We start from the raw sequence: 18,621 nt of genomic DNA on the forward strand, positions 1-18,621 counted from the left end.
GTTGAGTTGTCTGGTGTTTAAAATGAATGAGGAACTGGAGTCTGTAATAATGATTAGTTTTGTTGCCTTTGTCTGTGACGTGCTCACTCTGGATACAATAATGTCTTTTACAACCGTGCAACTGAAGATGCATATAAAGTGGCAGCACTTAAACAAAGCCACCAACATGAATGATTTCTTATTCTCCAGCCCTGCAGACTGTTATCTCTTCCCTCCTGGTAGACGGCTGTTTGTCTCCTGCGTCCTGCTTGGCAGGTTAACAGCTATTCTCCAGATGGTCCTCAATTCATGTTCTTCCCTCATGTGATCGTAACCACGAGTTGAATAGACGCCTGAGCTGGAAGCATCAGGAAAGAAGTGATAACTTAATTACATCCGGTTTAATATTAGACAGTAAAGCGTTTCCTTGAGCTCCTCAAAATGTAATGAGTCAACGGGGGTTCTGCTGGCTACCTGTTCACTCACTCATAACGGAATATCAGCATTACATTATTACTCCCTTTATGTTGTTTACATATCTGCTTTAGCTAGTCGATTAATACTTTTTAAATGTAATTCCATCAGAGCCATGTTTTTTTAACATTGAATACAGCTAACAACCAACAATTGTAGTGTATTTAATATCATTCAATTTAATAACGAAATTACAATAACCTTTACCACTTAGTACGTGCCATGTCAACAGTTACCATCAGGTGACAACTCAGAACAAGACATATGCTGTATTAAGCACACTTCTCTCTATTTGAGATCCAGTGTGATATTGACAACAAGGCACCGCAATATTATGCAGTGCGATCACTCTTAACAATGAACTCAGTTATGGTGACATGAACCTAAAAAGTTTCCATGATGCTTTGCAGTCAACCAATCGCCCTGGATGGTCACGACAATATGGCTCCGCCTCCACAGCCCGAGCAGCTCAGCACTCCAAGACCAGAGGGGTAGTAGGAAAAAGAAGTCGTAGTACATAATGACCAAAACACAGCATTTGAACACTTGTCATACATAAATATAAGTACTAGTAATACATAAATATAACACCTGTAATTTTTCTGGTCTGATGTAACAAGGCTCAATTTGGCATTAAGCTTGTTTGTAACATAGAAATCTATGGTTTACTGGGCTGCAGAGCATCATGGGAAGTCAGCGTAACAGCGCATGTTGTTGAGCGTTCTGAATTCAATTGCTAAACTAGTCTGAAATTGGGGAAAACTGCCATCTGATGATGAATCTACATTATGCAGAGAACCAGATGCAGTTGTCAAAACATCCAGATCTGGCTCGCGAGCATTAGGCTCCTGACCACTCCTAACCCTTAACTCCATAGGCTCCCGATGAGTGTGACAGTATGATACTGTTTTTATCTGTTTCCCTCTGCTTTGTGCTTAGTTCAATGTGAGCGTCCGTTTGGGCAACTCTAAGTGAAAGTGTTCAGTTCGCTGTCAATTTGGTTTCATTCGATATTGCATCCAGCTCGCACACCAGTTGTAACATTCCAATATAAAACTGTTAACTATGAATCATTCTTGGAGGATGTCATCAGTGACAGCTGCGGTTCCCAAGCCTTTTCAGGAACGACCCCTTGGAAATTACATTTTCACGGACATAAACCCACATAAGGTTTTGGTTAAAAAAAAAAAAATGTGTGTTTAATAGAAATTTGTAGCAGCTACATTTTTCAGTCTCTTTCATACAGTCTTCTTATTACAACACAACTAATCGGTAATTATATAATCTGTATTCTTTTTACAAAAGGAAACAATAAAGTTTCTTGTAAATCGAGATTTGTGCACATAAATCCATCTTGTGGATGTAAATTACAGGTGAAGGTGTGATGAATCTCAATCATGTCAGTATTTGACGGCTGTTTATGGCTTGTTTTTCTGTCTTCTCTGCAGCATTGCGACTGCAACCAGGACCCCATTGTTGCCGTTATGTATACTCTTTTAACTAGAGGTCTGTGTGGGCATTCATTCATGAAAACCTGTGTCTTCTCGGCTCATACACATAAGGATTTTTCTTACACTTGGGAAAAGCTAAATTACCGTTTGGCTTGCAACCTCTAGGTAACCAATTAGCCATCTTAATTTCAATCCAAACTTTATGGAGCCCTCATGAGTAAGTCCAGCAGCATCCGACTCTCCGGGGAGAGTGAACTAGATTTGAATCAGCCGCTTCACACTTGCAAAGCTGTTGGTGCCGACACTTGATGACCGTTGTTTTCGCAAGCCCCCGGCGGAGCTGTTGATCAGTCTGAGCTCTGGCACAACTGAATAATGTACTGTGACGAGAGAATCCGGAGGCGAGGCACTCTGGCGCGCAGCTCCTAGCTGCCGCTGCATTATTCATCCTGCCTCTTGATGTGTTCATGTTTTACACACCTAGCAGGAAATCACAGAGCTTCAGCCAGCGGTCGCTTTCACTCAGCGTGTCACTTCATCTTTCATTGGCTCTTCCAATGCTGTTAGCGGTCATTGCTGTCCTCGACTGACTGGCTTTGAGTCCTACCACTTCCTTAAAAGACTTCAAATGGGTGTTATACAATGTATAATGATGAAGTCGTGTAAATCTGTCCACATGAGCTTACAGTATACAGCGAGGTGAAGTGTCCGAGAGACGAGGCAACTCTTTGCTACATAAGGTGCGCAGGACAATGTTCTTGCTTCTGTTTTAGAAACTTCATATCCCATCCTGCGCAGTGTCATTCATTCTCTTTGGACATGCATGTTTCTGTGAAGACATCGCATTCTATAATTCAAATCAGTTTATTTTATTTGTTTGGATTATGGGTTTTTCACAAGCAGTTTATAGAAGGTATCGTAGAAGAAGGTCACACATAGCAGAAGAAATTTTGGTTACACTTCATATTTTTATTTTTATTTTTTTAGTTCATTCATAAGACATAATTTCACTCAGTGAATTATGGCTTTATAGAAGATGTTTTTAATGTTCATGGATGACAACTAATAACAATGTTCCTTACGTATTATAAGAGTTAGGGCCGGCGGTTCTTGAGTCCATACAACTGGATTAAGTTAGGTCCACACGTAAACCTTAAGCAGTAAGTTACCATACATTATTACGAACATTCATAACAACATGTTCTATAAAGGCGTGTAAATGCAATAGTAAAGACAAGTTGGTATGGTTGAATTTCTCCTCATGATATGCCCTAGAATGCACTCACAATACACTCCCAGTAAGCTGCACTCGTAAGTCAAAATGCTGGTTTTGCTCAGACAGTCAAATGACTAAGTTGGGCCTGGGGTGTTCTGCAGGTAAACGCAGGACAACACCTGAGGAAGGGTCTTCTCATGCTGTTACGATTGAAGTCAGAAGTCGGGTGCATGTCTAGTGTGCTTTATTTGCTTTTATTTGGGCAATTTGCCCAGTAGTTACAGAGCCATATGTGAAGATCTCAAGAATTGCTGGATAGTTCCATTGTGAAGGTCAACAGGTTGCTCTTTGTAAATCTATCTGACATTTCAAACTTGTATGGTTGTAATAGATAATGTTTTTTGGGCGGTTAAATGACACTTGTTTTGAGAGACTGCACCACTGGGTCCACTTTGGCAAGCATCGCCATAGTTCATCACATCCCAGGAGTTCAGAATTAGACACTTCAGATTCTAATTAGCTCATTCTCTGCTTTGCTGCAAGATTGCAACCAGATTTTATTGAGGCTCATCGTTCCCCGAAGAATTTGTATTTGAGAGCGCAGACTTCACCCAAGAGCTGTTGAAGCTTACGTGTAATTGAAAAATCATCTTTTGTTGAAGGACCACTCTGACAACCCGCTGGGAGCAGCAGTCACCTTGGCCCACGAGCTGGGACACAACTTTGGAATGAACCATGACACGCCAGAGAGAGGGTGTGGATGCAGAGCCACAGTGGACCGGGGCGGCTGCATTATGACGCCCTCCACTGGGTGAGTCACTACATCTGTGTTTGTACTTCAACTGCGCTGTTGGGGGATCTATTCCAACTATTCTGCTCTTATTCATAACACACTAGAAGCAGCGCATTTGATGTCCTTTGCATTTCATCTGTCCTGCACATGTGACAGACACATTTGGAGCGATTTCACTTGCATTTCTGACAGCAGACCAGTAATATGATTTCCATTATGTCCCTTTTCATCCACACACTTGTTATCGTTTAAATATATTTTTTAAACAACTTGTGCTTTTTAAAACTTAAATAGTGGTTTTAAATATATTTGATCTTGAAGAAATAACAATAGGCTTCAGTAACTAGCACCTCCTGTATGCTTTGCTCTTCTTCTTCTCCTCCTGCTGTTTCTCTTCATTGGCTGCTGCCTTTCTATCTTTTTTTTCTTCCCTCCTGCTTCCTCAAACATTTGTCTTATTCAAATGTATTTCCTGACATAACACTTTCCAACACTGTATGCCTGATGTTGCTGCTGCAGTGGAAAGAGATGTGTGCACTCGTGCTCACTGGCTGCACAGAAAACAGCCCTGATCAGTGAATCAATATTCAAGTTCCAGTTATTCATAAACCTTGATGTATTGTCAAATTGTGTTATGAATAGTCTGAACATAATCTGCATCTTTGTTAAGAACGTAAAACATCATTTGGACAGACACAAACTCTTGCGTGGCTCAAGACTTTGCACTCGAGACTTGGCATGTGTCATGTATTGGACTGAAGGCTCCAGCTACACATTTCCCACTCGTGTCGTTCTCCCCCAATTCTCTCTTTCCCCCACGCTCGCTCTCAATTAACAATGGTCAGGGATCTGTCGACATTTGAGATGATATCGTTTTAAAATACACACGCCAGGACGCACAATGGCACGAGTGAGTGGCTCCTTATCAGAGGTGTGTGGATGTGTGCGTCAGATCAAAACAGATTCTGGTCTTCATTGTCCGCTTCCCAAGTAATCTGATCAGCCAGAAGATATTTTTCCCCTTCCCAAGTACTGACGTTGAGCCAACATGATCACGTCAACTTTGGGTTTCACATATTACTGAGCATATCATCTAATATGTACTGCAACAACTTCTGCTTCTAGTACTTTCTCCATTACACTATTGTCCCTTCTGCATGTGTGTGTTTTCACTGCTATTCTTATTAAGTGACCCCCACGACGACCATTATTACTCATGTACCTTACTGTTGCTATCTGCACTACTACCGGTAACTATTATAATGGTAAAACTGCTCTTTTTTTCTTTTTCACTATCTTTATGATTACTTCTTCATCTTCCTTTACTACCTCAATAAAGTCAATCACTACTCTAAATACTATTGTTCTAGCACTTCTGTTTGTTCAACCACAAATATTACAGCTACTATAACTACCACTGTAATTATAAGTGCTGCGATCATTATTTATATAGTATATATATCTATCTATCTATCTATCTATCTATCTATCTATCTATCTATCTATCTATCTATCTATCTATCTATCAATCAGTGGTTCTTAACCTTGTTGGAGGCACCGAACCCCACCAGTTTCATATGCTCATTCACCGAACCCTTCTTTAGTAAAAAATAAAATATGACACATTAACTGCAGACTAGACTGAGGGGTGGACCTCTGCGGCGTAGGCTCCACCGAACCCCTGAGACCGACTCACCGAACCCCTATGTACTAGGGTTGGGAGTCGATTTAAAAAATATCTTCTTCAGTTTTTTAATGTATTTATTGTGATGTTGAATTATGACATGACAAGTTGAATCCGTACTCGTGCCATGAGCTTGAACACCCGTGCGGAAGTGCTGCAGTGATGAATGTTTTGTGCTTCTATCCTGAAAGTTTGTTAAACTTAAATATTCCCTCCAGCAGCACAATCTCATTAAGTCCTCTTCATCAGGGATGTTTTGGTGATGGCATCACCTTGTGGTGCATATGGAAATAATGTAGTGAAAAATGATCTGTGGAAAAAATATGATACACCATTAATCTGTGTTATTTGCATTGAATAATTATTTTTGTCTGTAAGCATGATGTATTTCAACTTCAAGAACAAAAGACAATATTGTTTTTAAACTCAAAATAAATTACTGATATTTTTTGCAATATACAAAAAAAACTTATTTTTTAGTATGTATACAATGGTGAGTCTGACCATTGACAGGCCAAACCCTGAAATGGGACCCTGCTGAGGAACCGGAACTCTCCAGTGAAGCGTCTTTAATTGGGTCCACAGGGAAATCAACGTGAGAATGTTCTTCTCTATCTACCATGTAGACTAGACTGACTGGCACCAAAGGCCAAAACAGATCATATCACTGAAATGTCATCGCCCCAAGCAGAGGAAGCCGTTAATTCGCCATTAATTAAATGTTTGGTGAGTCAAAGCCAGTTTAAACTGATGTGAAATTTGAACGCTCGCCTCAACTTTTACTTTTGCTTCATTTTCAAGCCAGTCACCTTTACTTGAGTTTGTGAAAGTAGCTTTTATTTAGTGCAAGTGTTAAAGCAGACCTGGACAAAGTGTGGTCCGGGGGCCATATGCAAAAAATTATATATCTGACAAGTAATTTTTCTGTCATTTTTTTTATTCTGTTTCCATTTTAGCTTGTACCAGAGTAACAGTAAATACAACACATTCATGACTAAATCTTTGTTTCTTCTTTTCATTTATCAATTCGTATTTACCTCTAAATTCATTGCAAGAAAATTCAAAATATATTTTGAAATAAATTGCCTTTTTATCTGTTTGATTTTATCTTTTATCTGATGTTTGGTCCATATTTTTATTTATTGATGATTAATATTCAAAAAAGATGCATGTAGAACATTTTTATAGGTTTCATGCCATATTTACACTTCTTAATATCCTTGCTTCCATTCAATATTTAATGGTTCATTTCGTCCACGTCACTTAAGATGTTTTTCCGGCATGATGGCCCCTCACAACAGTCACAGTTTATATGTTTATAAGTCACAGTCTTGTGGCCCTTTAAGAAATTTAACTGCCCACCTCTGTGTTAAGGGCATACTGTACATGGGGAGATAGCTGCAGCTTCTTGTAAAGAAAACAGAAGGTCTGAATTGGGAATCCCGCTTGTCACTAAGGAACCGTAACCTGCAGCCAGAGCACTGTAGTGCTACTGTTGGAATTCTGCCTTACACTTACAGATCCATACTTGCAGTATACATGTCCTGACACCCACAAAGATGCATATTACTGCCTGTTAACTGACTCTGTAATCACATTTGGGTTTGTCCTGCAGTGTGGCACTAACACAGTTAACTGTAATCAGAACGGGGCACATCATTCATGGCAGTTACGCTTCAGGAGCCCCGGCTTCAGGCATCACTGGTCTGTAACTGATCCAACTTAGGACCACCAGGGATGTCAAACACGTTGGAGGCCACTGGGTTGCCCTGCGATGAGGGTGTTGCTCTCCAATTCTTGTTTGGCTCATGCGAAATGACGCTGTTCTCAGATCAGACCTGAATGTGAGCAAGGCGGAGTTAGGTTAGGTGACACATCGTAGCTGAAGCTTTGTTACATTTTAAGAAGAACAACACACACTGATGCTCTTGTCTCATATGTTTCTACTTTTGCTAGTGCTCAGTGGCCCTCAGTATAGCAAGTGCACCCGCTCCTGTTGAATGGTGTCTCTGGTTATTGTATCATAAAGGCCCACTATGATGTATTGTACAGTTAGGGGAAACGTATGTCAAACCTTAATATGTCACATGTTTGGGCTCCATGGCCAGGACGGAACCCGCATTGTTCCTCTTGAATCCGAGGTTCGACTATCGATCGGACCCTCCTTTCCAGCACCTTGGAGTAGACCTTACCAGGGAGGCTGAGGAGTGTGATGCCTCTGTAATTTGCACACACTCTCTGGTCCCCCTTTTTAAATAGAGGGACCACCACCCCCGTCTGCCACTCGTCCGGTACCGACCCAGATCTCCATGCAATGTTGAAGAGGCGTGTCAACCACGACAGCCCATCAACACCCAGAGCTTTCAGCATTTCAGGACGAATCTCGTCAACTCCCGCAGCCTTGCCACCGTGCAGTTTTTTGACTACCACAGTGACTTCAGCCAATTAACAAAGACTGCCCATCAGCCTCCAGCTCTGTCTCCCTTACAGAGGGCGGAATATCCGGATTCAGGAGTTCCTCAAAGTACTCTTTCCAACGGCCAATTACATCCTCTCTTGAAGTCAGCAGCAAACCATCCCTGCTGTAAACAGCTTGAATGTTCCGCTGCCTCCCCCTCCTGAGGTGCTTGACCGTTTTCCAGAAGCGCCTTGGTGCCGATCGAAAGTCTTCCTCCATGGACTCTCCAAACTTCTCCCACACCCGCTGCTTGGCCTCAGCAACAGCCGAAGCCGCGGCCCTTCGAGCCAGACGGTACCTTGCAACTGCCTCAGGAGTCGCACAAGACATTAGGTCTCGATACGACTCCTTCTTCAGTCGGACGGCTTCCCTGACCTCTGGTATCCACCAAGATGTCCTTGGGTTGCCGCCCCTTGAGGCACCGATGGTCTTCAGGCCACAACTCGCAACTGAAGCTTCAGCCATGGCGGTTTTGAACACCGACCACTCATGGTCGATGTCCCCAACCTCCACAGGGATGCGTAAAAAAGCTTCCCGGAGGTGTGAGTTAAATGCTCCTCTGACGGCTTCGTCCTCCAGACGTTCCCAGTTCACCCGCACTATCCGTTTGGGTTTACCTGGTCGGTCTAAAGGCTTCCCCCGCCATCCCCCCCCCCCCAGCCCCGCTGGATCGGTTTGCGTCTGAGTGTGAAGCGGCTGACATGAGGATCAGCATCTCTAAGTCCGAGACCATGGTTCTCAATCGGAAACGGATGGATTGCTCTCTCCGGGTAGGGACTGAGATCTTGCCTCAAGTGGAGAAGTTTAAGTATCTCGGGGTGTTGTTCTCATGTGAGGGGATTAGGGAATTGGAGATTGGTCGGCGAATTGGGGCAGCAGGGGTGGTATTGCAATCCCTTTGCCGCACTGTTGTCCAAAAGAGAGAGCTGAGCCAGAAGGCAAAGCTCTCTATATACCGATCAATCTTCGTCCCGACCCTCACCTACGGTCATGAGCTTTGGGTCGTGACCGAGAGAGCAAGGTCCCGGATACAAGCGGCTGAAATGGGTTTTCTCCGAAGGGTGGCAGGCGTCTCCCTTAGAGATAGGGTGAGAAGTTCTGTCACTCGGAAGAGGCTTGGAGTAGAGCCGCTGCTTCTCCACATTGAGAGGAGTCAGTTGAGGTGGTTCGGTCATCTCATCAGGATGCCCTCTGGACGCCTCCCTTTGGAGGTGTTCCAGACACGTCCAGCTGGGAGGAGACCGAGGGGTCGACCCAGGACCAGGTGGAGAGATTATATCTCTACGCTGGCCTGGGAGCGTCTCGGGGTCCCCCAGTCGGAGCTGGTGGATGTTGCTCGGGAGAAGGGCGTTTGGCGTGACCTCCTGCAGCTGCTACCCCCGCGACCCGGCAACGGATAAGCGGACGACGATGGATGGATGGATGTTTGGGCTCAATAATTTAAGAGTTACATTTGGGTTAGAGACTTTTAGAGCCTTATCTAGAATTAGACTTGCAGAACAGGTTGTTACAGTTAGAATTATGAATTTACATATAAGATTAGACATTTGAAAGAAATATATAATCGATGTATAACACTTGGGCTTGGTATTACATCAGAAATACTTAGCAATTATTCATAATGGATGAATGGGTGCTACTTGGAAGCTGAGGTCACAGAGTCGTATTTTAGTGGGTCACATTTTCATTTCATCATGCGCATGATGCTAAGAAAAAAACAATTATTTTTTATTATTTCATTCGTGAATGACAGTTTTCCTCTTTCGATTAGAAAGTGTTTTACCTAGATCAACTCCTACAAACCTAGGCCAAGGTCCTCTCTTAACTCTAATAAGTGAATCGCATTTTTGACCACTTTTTTGTGTTGTGTTATTCAGTCAGCACTTAAAGTGTATTGATTTCGATTTCCTCCGTCTTCTTGTACAAAGCTATGTTTTCCCGTCGCAGCTGTTTTCTATCTCATGATCACGGTGGTGTCTGGGAGTGATTCTTACAGTAATCCCACTAAGATGTATAGAACCATGTTGTCCAGTGGCAGCAGTTATTTGATTCACCCGACAGGTCAGTTGCAGCACCATGTGCTGCAGAGTCAAGACAAACCAAATAGGAGATAGCTGTGTGACTTTCCTGCAGTTCGAATGGGGTTGCGACAATGGACAATAAGAGGATGGCACTTTCTTAACACTCGTACTTGGATGTGCATTCTCCAAGGCCTGTGTATTGATTCAGGTTTTCCAAATGGATCCGAATCACAGGGGCTCAATTCAGTTGAATTTTCTTGTGGTTAGGGATTTTCCAGTCAATCTGTACCAATTTTGCTGGAATATAGAATGGGTTCTCTGACAACTTCATGCTGTAAATAGTAGTAGAACCCTTTAACTTGTTGCATAATTAAAAATGCTTATGTTTACATTCTGGTTCAAATGCAGTCCGTGATACACATCAATTGAGGCATTTTATGAATCAATATGGATTCCCTCCGATACTGGAGCATGTAGTAAGCACTGCCAGAACACCACTACCTTTGCTTTGTACTGCAACAGCAGTGCAGTTAACATGGCACTAGGGAACATTTTAGGAATCCTTGCTGGTGACACCCATTAAGAATTAAATCACATAGTCTGATCGTTCTGTCCTCCACACTTTGCCTAGCCTCAGAGATGAAGGGTAAAAAAAAAAGTCATCCACATTTTCTCTGCAACTAACCCTGCCGAGAGCAGTCTTGATGGTGGTTCATCATTCTTCAGCCCCCTAAGGTGCTGGGAGGACTGAAAGGAGGGGTTCTTCCAGTCAAGCTGTTATCATAGCTTTTCTCTCATCATGCCACTTCTCTGATCTTTAGCTTAAACTCAACATGTCTGAAGATCAACTTTGAGGAACTCCTCGTGCACCCAGTTTAACCCCTGGGATGTTGGAAAGCTGGAGACTGTGGTTTTAGAAAGCCAGGAAGCTGATGCAAGCCCCCTCCTCACACGATGGAATCAAAGGCAATGAGAGAATGAGGTCGAGTCAAAACGTTCGTGTCTTCTCCTGTCATGACGTATTTGGAGCCGGGCAGGATATTTTAAAAAGCTCATCGGGGTGGTGTGAAAGGGCACTCGACATTGATCTGCCTGGAAAAAGGTCTCCTTTCATGAAATTGAAATAATTAAAAAGGAAAAGCTATTTTCCCGTTGCTTTCACCAGTAGCTCTGCATTCAAGGCTGCAGGCAAACCAACGATTGCATCACATTCAGAAGAGTTGTTGCCTGTAGTGATGAGTTAAAAAGCTTTGAGCAGTTCCCAGTCTGTCAAGGGAAATTATGGCACTGAATTGTTGTACATTATTGAGCCTCCATTACCTACAGCAAATGTGTTTTTCTGGTTTGTATTGCCAGGTATTTTAGCCTGGGAGATTTGTCTGAGAGAACTGTTCCATGAAAACCAGCTCACAAGGACAGTGATTTCAAATCTGTTCTGTGACTCTTTTGGGGCGGGGAAATATTTTTTATTTCTTGATGTTTTTGTGAGAAATCTAAAGCTATTCAGCCGTAAATCCGTCAATATTTCTGACACTATGCTGCTGCTTGTTGTAGACAGCTTTAAGATCTACTTAGAATGTAGCCTGAGAATCCTACGTTTGGACAGTGAGTGGATTCGTCTGTGCATTTTTTGCTGCCATGTTAAAATTAACCTGACCTGATCTGACCTGTACATGAACGTCGGAGTGAAAAATCATCCTAAAATCGGATCAACCAAGATGAATCATCATCATCATTAGACTCACATTAAAGATGAAAGCAAAGTGTCTTCAAATAGGAGTACAACTTGCAGTGGTTAAAAAAAACTCCTCCTAATCTTGTATTTTGCTCATCCTCATTTCACACGTGCATAATCGAATACACAGAGCAGTGTCATCATAACAGACGAAAAGTTCAATAAAACCGCATGAGGTTTGTAACAAAGCTTTTGGCAGGCAGAGCAGAGAGCCTGAGTCCGAAAGACAATATTAAAAACACACCATCACCCAATTCTCCAGTGTCTGTGCTGCTGCAACAAGACCCACAAAACAGATTTCCCTAAGATTTACAACCTCATAAAGTGTTTGAGCCAAGAATGCATTTCTGGATGATGACTGAATGATTCTGAGCTCCACATTTCGTGATGAGGCACAATGCTTTTGGATGACTTCAGGATGGAAAGTGTTCCCAGGGGCATCAATTGTCCCACCCTGAGGGGTGTTATCACAGGGTGACTCACAAAACACTGTGAAAAATAATGTCACCATACGCGGCTCTCTCTAACACAAGGCATAAATCTCAAATTTGTTGAAGCTGAAACAGAACACGTCGTACTTTTATTATCCATAATTATGTTCCCATTTTGAATTATGATGTTTCTTACTTTACTGATGAGTGAGTGCCGTATCAGATGACCGAATATACGTTGGAATATTGGCACATTATAATCAGGGCATTTGCTACATTCCTTAAGGTCTTTCACACTTCATTACGCCAAACCGGAGTTGCAATTCTGAGAACTACACTTCAACCAACTCCTGTCCACCAAGTCCAACTACGCCCAAGACTTGAGGATACTTGAACTCCTCCATCTGGGAAATAATCTCTCCTCCAACCTGAACAGGTCATTCCACCCTTTTCTGGCTAAGGATCGTGGAATTGGATTTTGACAAACTGGTTATCATCTCGGGAACTTCCCACCCGTCTGTGAATCTCACCAGTGAGAACCAAAGCTCCAGATCTAAGGGAGTCAACAGCACCTCATAATATGGAAAATACACTGATGGGACCAAACAGGGGTCGGAGGCGATCCAGTTCGGGAACCACAGAATTTCATCTCTGCTATTTGCGGACGATGTTGTTATGCTGGCCTCATCGGACTGGGACCTTCAGCATGCACTGGCGCGGTTTGCAGCCGAGTGTGAAGCGGCCGGGATGAGGATCAGCACCTCCAAGTCTGAGGCCATGGTTCTCGACCGGAATAAGGTGGTTTGCTCTCTCCAGGTCGGTGGAGAGTTCTTGCCCCAAGTGGTGGAGTTTAAGTATCTCGGGGTCTTGTTCTCGAGTGAGGGAAAAGGGGAGCGTGAGATTGATGGACGGGTTGGTGCAGCGGCAGCAGTGATGCGGTCGCTGTATCAGACCGTCGTGGTGAAGAGGGAGCTGAGTCACAAGACGAAGCTCTCGATTTACCGATCGATCTACGTTCCCACCCTCACCTATGGTCACGAGCTTTGGGTAGTGACCGAAGGATGAGATCGCGGATACCAGCGGCTGAGATGAGTTTCCTCCGCAGGGTGGCTGGGTGCACCCTTAGAGATAGGGTGAGGAGTTCGGTCATCCGGGAGGAGCTCGGGGTGGAGCTGCTGCTCCTCTACATCGAGAGGAACCAGTTGAGGTGGCTCGGTTATCTGATCCAGATGCCCCCTGGACGCCTCCCTGGGGAGGTGTTCCAGGCATGTCCTACCAGGAGGAGACCCCGGGGAAGACCCAGGACTCGCTGGAGAGATGATGTCTCCGGTCTGGCCTGGGAACGCCTCGGGATCCCCCGGGAGGAGCTGGAGGAGGTTTGTGCGGATCGGGAAATTTGGGCTTCCTTGCTCCGAATGCTGCCTCCGCAACCCGACCCCAGATAAGCGGCAGAAGAAGGTGAAAGTGAAGGGACCAAACAACCCATGTTAAAGTGCTTTGGTAGACCCTACTCCCAAAGTACTTCCCTCAGGATACCCTGAGGATCACTAAACTAGCTGGGCTAACACTCATGAACCTTCTGATATCCTGCCAAGGGTGAAGATTTTGTCGGCGGTTCACCATCCATAACAAAAACCTCTGCTGCTCTTGTAGCCGAGGTTGGGCGACTGTACCCATCAGCATCTACAGCACCGGAATACACTGTAATGGCAAAGTGTGGAGTGTGATTCCCCCTCACGTAGAACACACTTCCCTGTTACTCATGAATGATTAAAGTTGTTGTGAACCCCAAATCCCATTACCTATCCATTACATTTGAACTCGACTTTGCTTGCTGCTCTTTTTTTAAAGTCATTAAGAGAAAGTTTTTTTTTGTTGAAAATCCCCCCTCTATCAACAGGTATCCGTTTCCAACAGTTTTCAGCAGCTGCAGCAAGAAAGACCTGGCGGCCAGTTTTGAAAAAGGCGTCGGGATGTGTCTATTCAACATGCCAGAGGTCAAAGTGCTCTACGGTGGACAGAAATGTGGCAACGGCTACGTGGAGGAGGGAGAGGAGTGCGACTGTGGAGAGCCCGAGGTGAGAGGACTGCAGGCTGTACATTGCAATCTGCAGACCTTTTCAAATGTGTTCCCTTCTTTTGCCAACAATTAAATAACTTCCTCAGCTGCAGGCTATAAATCAGGATTATGTCAAGCACTTTTGAGAAATGAAGAAAGCCATTTCTTTGAATTCCCTGACCGATGCATCATGCAAAGCAACTTTTTAAGATGATCTAGTTTGTTTTGGCTTAATCTGCCATGGCGGCTATGTAGAGTCAAGTTTATTTATTTAGTCTGTGCAGCAAGGAACGGGGTCAGAGGAGGATCTGTTGGTGGGGGTCTGTAGCAAAGATGAGGATCAGCACTTCCAGGTCAAGGGTCGTGGTCTTGACAGAAACCAGATGGAATGGTCAGCCAAGTCTGTGTAAGGCAGCTACTATACGTCTGGTTCTGAGCGGCACGGGGGTCATGACCAAAGTTGGGCTTCGGTTTCTTTCTGATGTCCTCACTTGTGGCTGTGAACTGTGGGTAATGGTGAGATGGCGTTCGAAGCGAAAGACCACAGACCACAACATCCGAGAGATTCTGTGCCAGGCACTGCTAACTTCTCGGACCCGAGCAGTGGGACTGGGAACCCAGACAAAACATCCATTATACATTATTATAACATTTATTGCCTGCATAAAAGAATGCCCCGTTGTGTGGTGTTTACGCATGCTGAGCCAGCAGAGCCATTGTGCGCTGCTCACTTGCTGGACTGATTCTGCCTGCAGATTTCTCAAACAAAGTGGTGACATGAGCGCTAACGGCAGGAGCCAACTGCGATAATGAAGCTCGCCACTGAGTCCAACAGCGTCACGCCAGCTCTGAGCACCTCTCCCTTTTAAAGAGTCTCATTAAAAATCTTGCGCACAATCACGGTCCACTTCTTTTTTGTTGGGCTCCTCTTCTTTGTTTGGCCGTGCAAACCATGGGAAATGGCCTGCTCTAGAAGTCCTATCATGGCAGACTGTTTCTCAGTGTCTGACTGATGCGTGGTGACGCTGTGTGCTGACTGCAGCAAAAGGTGAGATGATCCTCAGGGGCCCAAAGTGTTTTCATGCTTGATGCCTCACGAACCAACAGATGCATGGAATCGTCTGATACGTGCAGCCTTGTGCTTCGGATCCATATCGGTGTGTCGCTGATTGGTGGGAGGCATGAATCACGCTAAAGGCTGACACGAAGCAGACGGTGAAACACAGGGGGAAATATATAACCATGTCTATCTAAGGTTGTCTCTGCAACCGTTGTATGTACCAACCATGACTGGCTGAATCACAGCTTCAAGCTGAATCATTTGCCTAGGTTCTATCAAACCACAATTGAACTTTTACCTGCAAAAGTTTGCAGACGCGCTGCGGTTTTACCTTGACTGCTGATGCCACCACAGAGATATGACGTTATAGAAACTATGTAAATGCGCCGCTCCTTTTTTTTTAATCGGAAAAACAGCTGACCAGAATTGTAGTTTGTTAGCTTGAGTTGTTTAACTTTAATACAAATGACCCATGACGTAGTTCACATTACTTGTTGCGCCTCAAAATACGAATGTTTATCAGCAAGTAACAGTAAATTGTAGCTCGTGTATGTATTCAACTCCATGTGTCCCCAACAAGTTTTAGTTGCTGTACAATTCAATTTCTCATGTTCACTGCTCACTGAGAACGTTTTATCTGATTCCATCCGCAGGAGTGTCTGAATCCCTGCTGCAACGCCACGACCTGCTCTCTGAAGGGTGATGCTGTTTGCGCTCATGGACAGTGTTGCCAGGATTGTCAGGTATGTTTGCTTCAAGAATCTGTTTTTGCTATTGCTTGGAAGTTTTCCTGCCTATACACATTTTACACAGTACATACAGTATTTTGCTATGCATTTTAAACAACATTATGAACTGTACTGAAAATTAGAAGAAGAGCAATTTTCAATTTATATGTGTGATGGTATCTAGGATCAATGAGGTTTTAGTCTTTGTTTTTCTCTTTTTACATTACGTCTGTTAAATTATAAATTGGACCAGAATTGTATGCTGTTGGTTAACTTTCTTCAGCTTTGTCAAGCTATCCTGACGTGTCTTTTTACCTTGTTAAATAAAGCAAATACAAAAACAGACAGGTGTAGATGTTGATATATATCAACGTATTGTGGGTCATTGACAGTTGAACTCACCATGTTTCATCATCTTTCAATTCATTCCTGTTTTCATCCAGATTTCATTGTTCTGTGCATCATTTTAGCATGCTGCATTGTAATCTTTGTATTAAACTGGTCTTGGTGACGGCAAACCATTGTGGGGGTGTTTTTTTAATAAGACACAGAAAGTCTATTTCAGTCCACTTGAATCTAGAAGTGGTGACCGTCTTTATTACAGCATAAACGTGTGCAAGCCTGTCAAGCTTTTCAGTGGCAAGCTCAGTGTTTAGATTGGAAATACTTCGGTTGCTTGTGTGTGGTGAAGCTAATTAATAAAACAGTAAATGAATCAATTCCAGCATATCTTTTACATCTTTAAATTAATTCAATTTTTTTGGTTACAAATCTCAGCTTAAGCTAGCGGGCACTCCCTGCCGTGAATCGGGTAACTCCTGCGACCTGCCTGAGTTCTGCACCGGCAGCAGTCCTCACTGTCCCGCCAACGTCTACCTGCACGACGGCCACGCCTGCCACAATGTGGACGGCTACTGCTACAATGGCATCTGCCAAACCCACGAGCAGCAGTGCATCACGCTGTGGGGCCAAGGTTGGTGCGCGCAACTCTGCGGTGTTGCTTTGATACCAGTCGCCAGCTTTTCATCAGGTCTGTCTCCCGGTGTTGTAGGAGCCAAGGCAGCCCCGGGCATCTGCTTTGAAAGGGTCAACTCAGCGGGAGACCCCTATGGCAACTGTGGCAAAGACTCCAAAGGCTCTTTCGCCAAATGTGAACCGCGGTAAGACCTGACTGTGGATGTTGAATATGGATTGAAAAGTGATTGAAAAATGAAGGTTGGACATGCAACACACGCATCATAGTGCACAGAGGTGTTTATATTTTAAAGCTCTCTAGCACATGCATCATAGATTCTTGTGAGCATCCGTAAAGTAGAAAAATCCACCTGTGATAACTTATGTACTTCATTTGTACGTTTTGACTGAACTTATACATGTATGCAGATGTTATGTTAAGTTATAATCTTTTTGATCTGCTGCACTTTGTAAGGTACATTTCACATTTTTATTCCATGTTGAAACACATTTGTTTTTCCTTTATTACTCTGCTATTTATTATTGTGAATTGCTAGAATCACGCACATTTTGCTCATTACAAACCTTGGTATTTACAGACCATGATCTCTAATTTTCTTGATAGTGCTGATGAAGGGGAAATTCTTCATTAAATTATTTAAAATTTGTTTTATGATTACGAGAAAGAAAAAAATGTGAAAGAAGTTTAATGTCAATCGCTGTTTCTGCACATAAAAGTGCCATGTTAAACTGAGGCAAAGCATATATTTTATTAAAAAGCACCAGTTGTGTTTTCGCTTTTTCTTGTTGAGACAATATATTCATGTTTGTTATTCATTTTAAATTCAGAATGATTTTTTTTATTTTAAAAAAAATGTCATGGTAGTCAAGACAGGATAATGGAAGGCAGAGAGTTACCTGAACACTGACATGAAAGCCTTTAATTCAAACCTGTAGCAGTTCTAGTGAAAAGTATTGTGAATGTTTTTCTCTCTCTCTGGCTGCTTTTGCCTGTAGCGCTTTCGTTAAATGGCACAAACACGGTCCTGTGCGCGTCTGCTAATTGGTGGCAAACTATGTTTGTGTGTGTGTGTGGAGAAATGTGTGCCCATACATATGCAGCTTTGTAGAAAACTACTCTTGCATGAGATTGAATAACCATATTGTTATTCTATACCTTCTCTTTTCAGAGACGCAAAGTGTGGAAAGATCCAGTGTCAAGGAGGCGCTAACCGGCCAGTAATTGGCACCAATGCTGTTTCCATAGAAACCAACATCCCTCTGCAGGAAGGCGGAAGGATTCTTTGTCGAGGCACTCATGTGTACTTGGGCGACGACATGCCTGACCCTGGGCTGGTCCTGACCGGAACCAAGTGTGGAAATGGAATGGTGAGTTGCGAGTGAAGACCAGTATCTGGTCTGCTATATGATGGGTGGCAGCCACTCCCTGCGGTAGAATTTGGCCCCAGAGTCTCCGGGAATTGAGGAATGACTCATTGTAGCTTCTTAGCTCACTATGTTCTGTTGAGCGAAAGGTCAGAGGTTCAAATTTGAGTTGTGCTAGTGATCATTGTTTCC

At 43.5% G+C, this 18,621-nt stretch overlaps 1 protein-coding gene across 3 annotated transcripts in view; it reads left to right on the forward strand.

The window, feature by feature from the left end:
• The window catches only part of LOC128752186 (disintegrin and metalloproteinase domain-containing protein 12), a 92,790-nt gene that overhangs the window by 60,576 nt on the left and 13,593 nt on the right, over nucleotides 1-18,621 (forward strand). For all 3 annotated transcript variants that reach the window (XM_053853122.1, XM_053853123.1, XM_053853124.1), the window contains exons 11-16: nucleotides 3,783-3,931; nucleotides 14,143-14,320; nucleotides 16,015-16,104; nucleotides 16,867-17,062; nucleotides 17,141-17,249; nucleotides 18,234-18,432. In XM_053853122.1, the coding sequence (XP_053709097.1) occupies nucleotides 3,783-3,931; nucleotides 14,143-14,320; nucleotides 16,015-16,104; nucleotides 16,867-17,062; nucleotides 17,141-17,249; nucleotides 18,234-18,432 (921 nt within the window). The remainder of the gene's footprint in view (nucleotides 1-3,782; nucleotides 3,932-14,142; nucleotides 14,321-16,014; nucleotides 16,105-16,866; nucleotides 17,063-17,140; nucleotides 17,250-18,233; nucleotides 18,433-18,621) is intronic.

The sequence above is a fragment of the Synchiropus splendidus genome, chromosome 1 (assembly GCF_027744825.2).
Source record: "Synchiropus splendidus isolate RoL2022-P1 chromosome 1, RoL_Sspl_1.0, whole genome shotgun sequence".
In the NCBI taxonomy this organism is placed as follows: Eukaryota; Metazoa; Chordata; class Actinopteri; order Syngnathiformes; family Callionymidae; genus Synchiropus; species Synchiropus splendidus.